Consider the following 14,430-nt stretch of genomic DNA (forward strand, 5'->3'; position numbering starts at 1 on the left):
AGACCTAGGTAAAATACACGGATGATAACCCAGATTGGCAAAGAAAGGTGTAAATTTAGTGGAGGCGCACTGAGAATTATTATAGGAAAATTCGGCTAACGGCAGCAACTCCAACCAATCATCTTGGAGCTGGCTGACATAGCATCTTAGATATTGTTCCAGCGTCTGGTTGGTACGCTCAGTCTGACCATTTGTCTGGGGATGGTAAGCGGAAGAGAGACAGACATTAATATTGAGTGCAGAGCAAAACCCCTTCCAGAATCTTGAAGTGAACTGTACTCCACGGTCAGAGATGATCTCATCCGGAACCCCATGCAACCGAAAGACATTCTGTATAACCAAGTTCACTGTATCTTTAGCTGAGGGGAGGCTGGTGCATGGAACAAAATGAGCAGCTTTAGTCAGGCGATCAACTACCACCATGATTGTATTCATGCCCCCCGATGTAGGCAGCTCCACAATAAAGTCCATTGATATAGACCCCCAAGGGTGGGACGGAACAGGTAATGGTTGTAGAAGACCCGTAGGTGCCACATGAGGAGTCTTGTAACGGGCACATACCTCGCAAGAGAGAAGTTGGCCACCAGAAGAATCGGCTCAGGAACTCTTGTGTCTTCTGTACCCCCTGTGACCAGCCAACTTGGAGTCATGTACCAACTTGAGGATCTGCAGACGGACGACCTCAGGGACGTAGATACGTCGATCTCTGAACCACATGCCACCCTTAAAGACAAGATTAATATCCACAGGTGGGTTGGCCAGAAATACATCACCATCATAGGCCTCCCTGCACTCCTTCCACAAGTCCTGATCGTGGATAACTCCGATGAAATTGGCATCAGATAGAATGGTCCTGGACGGGGCTCCAGGTACGGAATCCGCAGCATGGATTCGGGATAAAGCATCAGCCTTCCCATTAGAAGAACCTGGATGGTACGAGATAACAAAGTTAAATTGATTTCAAAATAAGTTCCAACGAGCCTGAGGAGGAGAAAGACATCTAGCGGATTTAAGGAAATCTAAATTGCGCTGGTCAGTTAGCACTATGATCTGTTGTGCAGCTCCTTGCAGATGATGCCTCCATTCTTTGAAAGCTGCAATAATAGCCAGCAATTCCTTGTCTCCCACGTCGTAATTCTTCTGTGCCAAGGTTAGTCTATGGGAAAAGAAAGCACAAGGATGTAGCAGACCCTTCTCTCCAGTTCTTTGGGAGAGAATAGCCCCCAAAGCATTATCAGAAGCGTCCACCTCTACAGTGAATGAAAGTGTTGGATCTGGGTGTATCAACAGCGGTGCTGATGTGAAAGAGATCTTAAGCCGATCAAAAGCTTCTTGAGCCTGTGATGACCACTTAAAGGGCTTTTCCTTCTTTGTCAAGGAAGTAATGGGACGGACAATATCAGGAAAATTTCGAATGAAGCGTCTGTAGAAATTTGCAAAACCAATAAAACGTTGGACCTCCTTAACGTTCTTGGGTACCGGCCAGTCAAGGATAGCCTGAATCTTATCATATTCCATGTTCAGCCCCTGGGGAGAGATGATATAACCTAAGAACTGTATCTCAGAACGATGGAACTCGCATTTCTCCGGCTTAATATACAGACGGTTCTCTTTCAGACGTCTTAAAACAGTTTTGACATGTTCTTCATGTTCCTGTAGAGAGTCAGAAAAGATTAGTATATCGTCCAAATAGATCACCACAAACTGGTCCAACAAATCTCTGAAAATGTCATTAGCAAGGTGTTGAAACATTGCAGGTGCGTTACAAAGCCCGAAGGGCATCACAAGAGATTCAAACTGTCCATACCGGCATCTGAATACTGTCTTCCACTCATCCCCTGGATGAATTCGCACCAAATTATAAGCCCCACGAAGATCCAGTTTAGAGAACACCTTAGCATGGCGGACTCTTTCCAGTAATTCGGGAATCAGAGGCAAAGGGTAACGGTTTCGTACGGTTACCTTATTGAGTTCCCGATAGTCAACACAGGGTCTCAGGGTCCCATCCTTCTTTTTTACAAAAAATATAGGTGCCTCTGCTGGTGAGGAAGAAGGACGTATGAAGCCTTTGGCCAGATTTTTATCAATATACTCCTTTAAGGCTTGAAGCTCAGGTGCCGCCAAAGCGTATACGTTACCAAAAGGAATAGCTGCCCCAGGAAGCAGCTCAATGGGACAGTCATAATGCCTGTGTGGAGGAAGCTGATCTGCATTCTTCTTGTCACAGATGTCAGAGAACTCTTTATATGCTGGAGGTAAAGAAAATACCTGTACATGTGGTTCCGTAGCCGTGGACTCCGGGACAGCTTCTGTTAACGCTGAGTTGCTCCTTGTTGGAATGGTAATCTCCTTGGTCTCCCAGTTGATAATTGGGTTCTGAGAACGCAACCAAGGAATGCCTAAAATCACAGGAAAATGAGGAGAAGAAATTAGCAAGAAAGAAAGTTGCTCCTGATTAGGCTCCAACCCAATTTCAAGGGGTACGGTCTCCTGATCCACAGGCCCAGAGATTAAAAGTGACCCATCCACTGTTTCCATGGTAATTGGAGAGGCTCTTTGCTGAATTTCAATACCATGTTCCTTGGCAAATGCGATATCCATGAAATTGCCACCTGCACCAGAGTCAATCATAGCTGCACTGGAAATCCACTGTCCTGAACACAGGATCTTAATAGGGAGAGAACAGTGAGAGTTCTTTTCCTTCAGCTCCTTGGGGGGTGAAGTCATAGAAAGTGAATGGAATACAGCGTTTAAAGGCAGGCTACATTCAGAGATGTCAGATTCATCATCACAGTTGTCATACTCCCCTATTGCTGCTAGCACCTTGTTAGGCCGTCTAGGACACTTAGGACAATTGATCAAGAAGTGGTCAGACTGGCCGCAGTAGAAACATAGACTTTCAAGAAGGCGATGCTCCCGGCGCTCATTGATCTCGCGCCTCTGACCGGAATCAATTTGCATGGGCACCTCCTCCACCTCCCGAGACGTCTTACCTACAGGCTCTTTGGAAGGAAGGGAAAAGTTAGAAATACGGTTATAAGCAGCAAATTTCTCCTGCCTACGCTCAGTAAGGCGAATGTCTATGCGCACACAATGCTGTATAAATGTCTCTAGCTCTTGGGGTGACTCAGAGCGAGCTAGTTCATCTTTTATAATACTAAGCAGTGTGTATGGACCACAAACTTCGAGCTAGGGGCGTCATGCAGTCCGAGACATCTCTATTCTCCGGCAGCAAAGAGACTGGTATCGCACCTGCTACTCCTGAGCCTATGTAAGTTGGCGTCACCTCTGTCAGAGAAAAAGAGAGAGAATGTCGCCAGGAGAAACAGCTCTGTTTTTATTGTGGGGAGTCCGGACACTGGAAAAAGGAGTGTCTCTTGTGTCCGTCATCCTCCAAGGCAACGGGAAACGACTAGGTCTGGGTACTGATCGAGGAGACTGCCCAGACCTTCAGGTACTTTCGTCCTCATGTAGTAAGGTTTTTCTAAACTGTTGGTAGAAAATTATCATTTTTTCTCTACAGCACTGGTGGACAGTGGTTCATCACTCAGTGTGGTCAGCTCTGATATCATTTCCCAACACTAGATAGGGACAGTCAGGCTTCATACCCCACTAAAAGTCGTGGCCATCGACTCATCTCCTCTAACCCGAAGGGGGATTCTTTCTGTTTCTGAGAAACTTGTGTTGAAAATTGGTTCTTCCCACATGGAAGAAATTGAATGTTTTGTCATGGACATATTGCCTGCAGGGCTGGTTTTGGGCATGCCGTGGCTTCAACGCCACAATCCTATGATTGATTTGGAATTGGGGGAGATTGTCTAGTGGGGGTCCAAATGTGTCGACTGTTACCATAAGTCTGTTTTTTGTGTGAAAATTGTTAAACCTGTCTCTATGTCTTCTGTCAGTCTGGAGGGTATTCTGGAGTACTTAAAAGACTTTGAGGATGTTTTTTTCGGAAAGTGAGGCTGAGGCGTTACCCCCTCATAGGCCAATTGACTGTGCCATCAATCTTATTCCTGGAGCCAAATTGCCCAAAGCTCATTTGTTTAATTTGTCGGGTCCGGAGCGCCTGGCTATGAAACAATATATTGCTGAGAGTCTCCGTAAGTGGCACATAAGACCTTCAGTTTCCCCAGTAGCAGTGGGTTTTTTTCTTTGTTAAGAAAAAAGATGGTGGCCTACGTCCCTGCCTCGACTTTCGAGAATTAAATAAAATCACAGTCAGGAACACATATCCCCTGCCTTTGATTCCCGATCTCTGTAATCAGCTCTCTGGATCCAGGTGGTTCTCTAGACTGGATATCAGAGGGGCCTATAATCTGATAAAGATACGGGAAGGGGATGAGTGGAAAACGGCTTTTCTTACTTCTGAGGGGTTATTTGAGAACTTGGTAATGCCATTTGGTCTCACCAATGCACCAGCGGTTTTCCAAAATTTTATCAATGTCGTGTTCACGGACCTCATTGGCCGCTTTGTAGTTGTATACCTGGATGATATCCTGATATATTCTGGCAATAAACAGTCACATTTGTTACGTTAAAACTGTACTCCAGAGGCTCCGAGAAAATCAATTGTTTGTCAAACTCGAGAAATGTTCATTTTTTGTTCAAGAGTTGTCATTTTTAGGTCTTATAATTTCACCTCAGGGGTTTCGCATGGATCCCAAGAAGGTGCAAGCTATTGTGGAGTGGGTCCAGCCTCGGGACCTTAAGGGACTCCAGTGCTTCTTGGGATTCGCAATTTATTATCGCAAGTTTATTAAAGGGTTCTCACAGATAACTAAGCCCCTCACAGATCTCACTTGTAAAGGGGCAGATGTTAGGAACTGGTCCACGTTAGCTAAACATTTTTAACGTTAAAAAACTGTTTCACATCTGCTCCTATCCTGGTTCAACCCGACCCTTCTATGCCATTTGTGGTCGAGGTTGATGCTTCTGAGGTGGGGGCGGGGGCATTGTTATCACAGGGACCGGGTTCCCTAAGTAATCTCAGGCCTTGTGCCTATTTTTCAAAGAAATTTTCACCTGCTGAAAAAAATTATGACGTAGGCAACAGGGAGCTCTTGGCTATTAAATTGGCGTTCGAAGAATGGAGGCATTTTCTGGAGGGGGCGGCTCACACTATTACAGATATCACGGACCATAAAAATTTAGAATATATCAAATCTGCTAAGAGACTGACTCCCAGGCAAGCCCTCTGGTCACTTTTTTTTCCAGATTCCAGTTTTCCAATACATTTCGTCCAGGGTCAAAAAACGTGAAGGCTGATGCTTTGTCACATAGTTTTGAACCATTGTCCGCCCCCGATCTGCCATCCCCCATTCTTCAACCCAGTATCGTGGTTGCTGAAGTGTCATCGGAATTGGAGCTGGAGATTGTGGGGGCTCGATCTTCAGCACCAAGGTCCAAACCTGAAGACAAATTATTTGTTCCACAGCATTTGCGCACCTAACTCCTGTGGGAGTTCCATGATTCAAAGTTGAGTGCTCATCCGGGTATAGCGGCCACGCGAGAAGCAGTGACAAGAGTTTTTTGGTGGCCTTTAATGGCTTTGGATGTTAAGAAACATGTCGCTGCATAAACCCTCATTTTGGCAAATTCTCGCGTATGGATTCTGGTTGCCCGGGGGCAGAGGACGGGATCAATCATCTCAGGGATCTTTTGTCAAAGGTTCGATTAAATATTTCTAGGGCTCAGGAAAAATATAAATGTTTTGCAGATTAAAAAAAGGGACTCTGCTCTGATGTTGTGATGTGGAGATAAGGTTTGGCTTTCCACATGGAACATAAGCCTTTGAGTGCCTTCCGCCAAACTTGGACCTAAATTTATTGGCCCCTATGAAGTCATGGAGGTGGTGAACCCGGTAGCCCATCGCCTTTGTCTGCCCCCTCTTTAAAACTCCATAATGTGTTTCATAGGTCTTTACTTAAACCTTTGGGGTCAGTGAGGGAGGATTCAGACGCGGGTCCTTCTCCAGCCTCGATGGATGGGCATATGGAGTTCGAAGTGCAACAAATTGTGGACTCCAGGGTTCGGGCATCTTTGCAATATCTGGTGCATTGGAGGGGGTACGGTCCGAAGGATCGGTCTTGGGTACCAGCCAGATCCGTACACGCTGACCGCCTGGTTCGTGTATTCCATGCCCGGCACCCTGAGAAACCTCGGGGTCCGGAGGCCCCACGTTAAAAGGGGGGTACTGTCATGGTCTGCTAAGTTTCTGGGATTAGGTGGTTTTAGGGTTAACATGGATGGCCTCACTCTGGGATTCTGGGAGGCTTCTTATAGCCTCATTGTGGGGCCATTCCCTGTCACTTATACTCTGACCCTTGGCCAAGTGTGTTTGACCCTGTTGTGCTTTGTGCTTGTGCTTGTGCTACGTTACGTCTGTCTGGTTCTGCCCTCTCTGTGTATGACCCCTTGGCCACGTCCTGACTATCCGTTCTGTCTAATCCCTTGGTAACTTTGTCCCGTAGTTACCTTTCTAGGAGTTTTCCTTCAGCTCCTAGCTCTCTGGAGCTTAGGCCATGCCCCAAGCAGTCACGTGCTTCAGGTCCTGTTGGTCTGAAGCACACATCTTTACCGCTGCTGCCACGCTCAGTGGCTCAGTGAGCAAGTGCAGTGCGGTGTTCCTGACATTTTCCCCGCTGTATAGTGCAGTCATGACTCCATCAGTTCTGAAGACTGTCATGATAGCTAAGACATTTCTTTGTCTATGACTCTTCCACGAAGCACCATGTTGAACTGTCTATATTGACAAAACAAGAAAATGTGCTTTAAATATGGTCACACCCCAGAAATGGTTTTATAGAAATGAAGAAAAAATAGCAACAACATTAAGAAACACTTTGATTTTTTTCTCCACCTAAAAAAAGTACACAGACATATACACTCACCTTTTAGTTCTGGAGGAAGATGATGGCCTTCTTCATCCATAATGATTTGTTCCACCAGAGTGTTACCTAAAATGAAATACAAAAATCTATAACTTTCTGATTATTTGTAACATTCATTTTTATACACAATTGATAATATGGGTGTTTTTCTATTATTTTTACTGAACCGTAGCATTATGATCATTACTTCTACTTGCTGCCTCTCTCAAAACATCTTGTGGTAGTAAAATACGGCGTGCCTGTTAAATGATGCACAATTAGGGGTCCAACCGATAGTAATTAGTGATGAGTGAACGTGCTCGGATAATGTGTTGTCTACGCATGCTCAGGTGTTATCCGAATATCTGGGGCATTTCTGAAGAATATGTTTAAGTCCCTGCATCTACATCAAAACAAAGCATAGCTAGGGTTTCAGCTTGGGGGGGGGGGGGGGGTGAAAAATCGGAGAGGGCCCTAGGTAATCCTGACTACAGCTACGTGGTGTGCACCCTAATTGTGAGTATATGGGAACATCAGCAGATGACCGCGCTGTGACTGAAAATACATCTATATACAAAAACGAACACTGATATTACTATATGAGGACCATATCATGGTGGATACCAGTCATGCAGGCCATATAAGAGATCACAGCACAGTTATAGATGGTGACTTACAGCTGATGTTCCTTCTATGGAGTCGTTCACTTTTCTCATCTTTTCCATCTGGCCCAGACCGACATGTCGACTTCTCTAGCCAGGACTCGTCTGCAGAGATTACAACAACAACACATCTGACTTCTCACATTTCCTGCACCATCCATATCTATCCCCAACCTGCACAAACTCCTCATCCTGCTGATATCCCAATACTGAGCCGCTGCTGCCGTATGTGTCTTACAGCACCTGATATCCCAATACTGAGCCGCTGCTGCCGTATGTGTCCCTATTACTGCACCTGATACCCCAATACTGAGCCGCTGCTGCGATATGTGTCCTACAGCACCTGCTGTGTGGTACAATAATGGCTCCTCTTGCCGCCCCACATAATAATGCCACCACTGTGCCCATTACATAGTAATAATGACACCACTGTGCTCCTTACATAGTAATAATGCCACCACTGTGCCCCTTACATAGTAATACTGCCACCACTGTGCCCCTTACATAGTAGTAATGCCACAACTGTGCTCCTTACATAGTAATAATGCCACCACCATAGCTCCCAACCGTCCCTCATTGTGCGGGACTGTCCCGGTTTTGTTGCTTTGCCCCGCTGTCCAGCACGGGACGCTCTGATCCCGCCCCTCTCCTGCCCTCCCTCCTTGAAGACGATACTCACCTCACCTTGCTCCAGCGATGCCTGGTCTCGGCGTACACAGCTCGTCCTGAATGAGCGGTCACGTGGTACCGCTCATTAAGGTCATGAATATGCACATATTCATGACCTTAATGAGCGGTATCACGTGACCACCCACGCAGGAAGAAGGTGCTGCGCCGGGAGTCGGGACAGAGCGAGGGGGATGTCGTCGCGGCCGCGCGATGTGAGACAGGTGAGTATGAGGGACAGGTGAGTATGAGGGACGGGGGACGGGGGGATGAAGGAGGACATAAGCCGGTGCGCCATGCAAGATGGGAGCAGGAGCGGGAGCGTGGGAGCAGGAGCGGGAGCGGGGTGGAGAAATAAGCCATCCATTCAGGGGGGAATATGAGCCATGCATTCAGGGGGAGAATATGACCTTGCATTCAGAGGGGGGGGGGGAATATGAGCCATGTATACAGTGGGGGGGAATATGAGCCATGCATTCAGGGGGGGGAATATGAGGCATGCATTCAGGGAGGGGAATATGAGCCATGCATACAGGGGGGAGACTATGAGCCATGCATTCAAGGGGGGGAATATGAGCCATGCATTCATGGGGGTGAATATGAGCCATGCATTCAAGAGGGGGGGAATATGAGCCATGCATTCAGGGGGGAATATGAGCCATGCATTCGGGGGGGGGGGGGGTGAATATGAGCCGTGCATTCAGGGGGGGGGGAATATGAGCCATGCATACAGGAGAGGGAATATGAGCCATGCATACAGGAGGGGGGAGTATGAGCCATGCATACAGGAGGGGGGGATATGAGCCATGTATATGGGATGGGAGGGAGATGAGCCATGCATACAGGGGGGGGGAATATAAGCCATGCATACAGGAGTGAGGGGGATCATGTGGGATCATTATACAGTATGGAGAACTGTGTGGCCATTATACAGTATTGAGCATCATGTGTGGTCGTTATACAGTATGGAGCATCATGTGCAGCCATTATACACTATGGAGCATCATGTGTGGCCATTATACAGTATTGAGCATCATGTGTGGCCATTATACAGTATGGAGCACTGTCTGGCCATTATACAGTATGGAGCACTGTGTGTGGCCATTATACAGTATGGAGCACTGTGTGTGGCCATTTTACAGTATGGAGCATCATGTGGGGTCATTATACAGTAAGGAGCACTGTGTGGCCATATTTTTTTTTGTTTATAATTATTGTATATAAAACAGTTTGATCAGCAGTGCTAAATGGGTGTGGTTGGGACGTGGATATGGGTGTGACTAATTATGAATGGGTGTGTTCAGAGGCGTGGCCTAAAATTTGACGCAAACTTTGTCCCTCTTTCCCACCTTCAAAAGTTGGGAGGTATGGCCACCACTGTGCCACTTACTTAGTAATACTGCCACCACTGTGCCCCTTAACATAGTAATGCTGCCACCACTGTGCCCCTTACATAGTAATAATGCCACATTTGTGCTCTCTAGATAGTAAAATTCCCCCCTAGAATATATTAATGCGCTGTGCTAGTGCACTCCGCATTTTGTCCCTAAAAAGTAATAATACCCCATATGCAACTTTGATGGTCACAATACTCCGAATGCCCCTATAGCAATAATGCTTAAGTCCCCACTTAACATTTAATAATGTCGCCTGAGTCCCCCCATGTACAGTAACAATGGCCCCAGTATCACAGATTCGAGCAGGCGGTGGTGTGATGACTCTTTTGGCTTCTCTCTATTCTCTTCTATTGAGAGAAAACAAACCTTCCTAGTCGACACATGCACATAGCAAACGTGGTCGCATGACTGCCTGATAACACCAGCGATATTGGGGGCTCATGCAGCTGCCATGATCTGGCAGTCTGCCGTCACAGAAAGTGCAGACATTTATCCATGCCTTTACTAAATTTATAATATAAATTGCTTATTATTAAAGTACCATTCCAGCAGGGGTTTTTTTTTGTCACCACTGGAATAGTGCTTTAACCCCTTTCTGACCTCGGACAGGATAGTACGTCCGAGGTCAGAAGCCCCTCTTTGATGCGGGCTCTGGCGGTGAGCCCGCATCAAAGCCGGGACATGTCAGCGTTTTGAACAGCTGACATGTGCCCGTAATAGGCGCGGGCAGAATCGCGATCTGCCCGCGCCTATTAACTAGTTAAATGCCGCTGTCAAACGCAGACAGCGGCATTTAACCTGCTCTTCCGGCCAGGTGGCCGTAATGAGCGCATCGCCGACCCCCGTCACATGATCGGAGGTCGGCGATGCTTGTACATTGTAACCATAGAGGTCCTTGAGACCTCTATGGTTACTGATCCCCGGCAGCTGTGAGCGCCACCCTGTGGTCTGCGCTCACAGCACACCTGATTTTCTGCTGCATAGCAGCGAACAGCAGATCGCTGCTATATAGCAGAGGCGATCGTGCTGTGCCTGCTTCTAGCCTCCCATGGAGGCTATAGAAGCATGGCAAAAGTAAAAAAAAAAAGTAAAAAACAATGTGAAAAAAATAGAAAAAAAAATATAAAAGTTTAAATCACCCCCCTTTCGCCCCAATCAAAATAAATCAATAAAAAAAAATCAAACCTACACATATTTGGTATCGCCGCGTTCAGAATCGCCCGATCTATCAATAAAAAAAGCATTAACCTGATCGCTAAACGGCGTAGCGATAAAAAAATTCGAAACGCCAGAATTACGTTTTTTTTGGTCGCCGTGACATTGCATTAAAATCAAAAGAACGTATCTGCACCGAAATGGTATCATTAAAAATGCCAGCTCGGCACGCAAAAAATAAGCCCTCAATCGACCCCAGATCATGAAAAATGGAGACGCTATGAGTATCGGAAAATGGCGCAATTTTTTTTTTTTTAAGCAAAGTTTGGAATTTTTTTTCACCACTTAGATAAAAAATAACCTAGTCATGTTAGGTGTCTATGAACTCGTACTGACCTGGAGAATCATAATGGCAGGTCAGTTTTAGCATTTAGTGAACCTAGCAAAAAAGCCAAACAAAAAACAAGTGTGAGATTGCACTTTTTTACAATTTCGCCTCACTTGGAATTTTTTTCCCGTTTTCTAGTACATGACATGGTAAAACCAATGATGTCTTTCAAAAGCACATCTCGTCCCGCAAAAAATAAGCCCTCACATGGCCAAATTGACGGAAAAATAAAAAAGTTATTGCTCTAGGAAGGAGGGGAGCGAAAAACAAACACGGAAAAACGGAAAATCCCAAGGTCATGAAGGGGTTAAGCGCAAGTCCCCTTCCCCAATCATATACTCATCCTCCGGCATATTCACCATTTTTTGGCACTTCTCCAGTCCCGCGGCTCAATCTTGTTAGCGCAGCTTCTGATTGGCCAGAAGTTGGAAGCTACGTCACAAGCTCTCAACGTAAGTCTATGAGGGCCAGAACGAGGCTCTCATAGGCTTACATTGATTAGAAACCTCTACGTCACCATGAAACACTGGGGCAACGGACGGGTCACAATCTGCAGGAGATGGAGCCGAGCGGAGGCGAAAACATATGAAAACACCAAAAGGTGAGTATCAGACAGTCAGCAGAGGTCTTGATTTTAAGTGCTGAAATAAAAAAAAATGCTGGAGTGGTGGTTTAAAGTGAATCTGTCACCCTCCGGGACGTATATGATCTATACAGGTGATAGAAATGTTACACTAGTCCTACCCGTCTGTCTCATATTAATGGTCTTGTTGCTGAGAAATGTTATATTCTGTCTGTATGCTAATGATTTCTTCCAAGCTCTGGGGTTTGCAGTGCTATAAGAAATCCCTGCCTTCTGTCTTCATTGTAATACTACCTCCTCCCATGTGTGTCAGTTATGGCGCCGGAATCCTGAGCCTGCACCGTGCAAGTCACCACAATCTGTACTTCTTCCTCCCTTCTATGGGCACTGCATTCATTGATCTTCTGTGCAGGCGAGTCACTGTGACCTCCGATATGTGCATCGATAAGGTGCTCTCCCCAATTCCTCCCTTCACAGTCATCGCTAGGAACCATGTATACATAGCAATAAGACCATTAATATGAGGCATACAGGTAGGACTAGTGTGACATTTCTATTACCTGTATGCCCATATTAACATTCACCCTCCAGTGACCATGACATGCCACTTACCAAGTTAACAGTCAGTGAGGCAGGACCAGGAAGTGTCTGAGAGAAATGTAGGATGGGCACTAGGCCTCAGCGTGCCTGAGCCAATCCGAGCGTGCACCAAACTGCCACACGGAAGAAGCTTCTCAGGTCAGTAAAGCCGGCACTTTACACTGCAGGGGGAGTCTTCACTGTGCTACCAGCTGCAGAATCTCCATCAGGCAGGCCTCCTGTGCGGTGTTCTGCCTCATCAAAAGCAGCAATGACTCTCGGTGGGCCCCTGCATGTGACAGGGCCTGGGGAGAGGGCCCCTTCTGCCCCTCAGTAGCTACGCTTCTGATTTGCATGTTTTGCAGTCTTTAGACAATTGCAACACCTGTAGGGATTACCTTACAAACAGGCAACCCCACTTGTGTTGCTTCTGTCTAACAGCCACAAATCATGCAGCCGCAGGGACTATCTATGAAAATAAACAAATTAAAGTCAGACATTGCTTTTCAACCATGCTTCCACAGAATTTAAAAGAAAATAAAACTAATGAAATAGTCCTGGACAGAAATGATGGCACACCTGAAAATAATGTGACAAAAAGGGACATGTTAAATCAAGGTGTGTCCACTAACTAGCATCACAGGTGTCTACAATCTTGGAATCAGTGAGTGGGCCTGTATATAGGGCTACAGATACTCACTGTGCTGTTTAGTGACATGGTGTGTATCACACAACATGGACCAGAGGAAGCGAAGGAAGCAGTTGTCTCAGGAGATTAGAAAGAAAATTGTAGACAAGTATGTTAAAGGTAAAAGTTATAAGACCATCTCAAGCAGTGAGATGTTCCTTTGACTACAGTTGCACATATTATTCAGAAATTTAAGATCCATGGGACAGTGCCCAACCTTCCTGGATGTGGCCGCAGGAGGAAAATTGATGACAAATCAAAGAGACAGATAATCCGAATGGTAACAAAAGAGCCCATAAAAACTTCTATATCCAGATTAAAGGTGAAGTTCATGCTCAAGGAACATCAGTGTCAGATCACACCATCCGTCGATGTATGAGCCAAAATGGACTTCATGGGAGACGACCAAGGAGGACACCATTGTTGAAAAAAATCATAAAAAAGCCAGACTGGAATGTGCGAAACTACATGTTGACAAGCCACAAAGCTTCTGGGAGAATGTCCTATGGACAGATGAGACAAAAATTGAACTTTTTGGCATGGCTCATCATGAAAAGAACACTGTCCCAACTGTGAAACATGGAGGAGACTCTGTTATGTTCTGGGGCTGCTTTGCTGCATCTGGCACAGGGTGCCTAAAATCTGTGCAGGGTACAATGAAATCTCAAGACTATCAAGGGATTCTAGAGAGAAATGTGCTGCCCAGTGTCAGAAAGCTTGGTCTCAATCGCAGGTCATGGGTCTTGCAACATGATAATGACACAAAACACACAGCTAAAAACATCTAAGAATGGCTAGGAGGAAAACAATGGACTATTCTGAAGTGACCTTCTATGAGCCCTGACCTAAATCCTATTGAGCATCTTTGGAAAGCGCTGAAACATGCTGTCTGGAAAAGGCAACCTTCAAACACGAGACAACTGGAGCGGTTTGCTCTTGAGGAGTGGGCCAAAAACCTGTCGAGAGGTGCAGAAGTCTCATTGACAGTTACAGGAATTGTTTGATTGCAGCGATTGCCTCAAAAGGTCATGCAACAAAATATTAAGTTAAGGGTACCATCATTTCTGTCCAGGCCTATTTCATGAGTTTTTTTTTGTTTTTTTTTAATTCTGTGGAAGCATGGTTGAAAAGCATTGTCTGACTTTCCTTTTTTTTTCTTTTTCATAGATTTATTATTACTTTTGTCAGATTCAAGTTATTTCTGTGACCATTGTGGGTTTTTCTGTCATTAAACGAGGGGTACCAACAATTTTGACCACATGTGCATTTAAGCACTCCCAAGATACTTAGATAACAGCCGAGCATGCTCGGATAACAAATTATCCGAGCACATTTGCTCATCACTAATAGTAATATGTATTAGAAGAACTTGGCGCTCTGATTGTGGGAATTCAAAATAATTTATTTATCCATGCAATCCAAAGTGAAACCATAACGTTT

General features: G+C 45.6%; 1 protein-coding gene across 2 annotated transcripts in view; it reads right to left on the reverse strand.

Moving 5' to 3' along the window:
* The window catches only part of LOC143770331 (uncharacterized), a 600,942-nt gene that overhangs the window by 156,724 nt on the left and 429,788 nt on the right, over positions 1-14,430 (reverse strand). For both annotated transcript variants that reach the window (XM_077259855.1, XM_077259863.1), the window contains one exon: positions 6,894-6,959. In XM_077259855.1, coding sequence (XP_077115970.1) covers positions 6,894-6,959 — 66 coding nt within the window. The remainder of the gene's footprint in view (positions 1-6,893; positions 6,960-14,430) is intronic.

This window comes from Ranitomeya variabilis, chromosome 1 (assembly GCF_051348905.1).
Source record: "Ranitomeya variabilis isolate aRanVar5 chromosome 1, aRanVar5.hap1, whole genome shotgun sequence".
NCBI classification, from domain to species: domain Eukaryota; kingdom Metazoa; phylum Chordata; class Amphibia; order Anura; family Dendrobatidae; genus Ranitomeya; species Ranitomeya variabilis.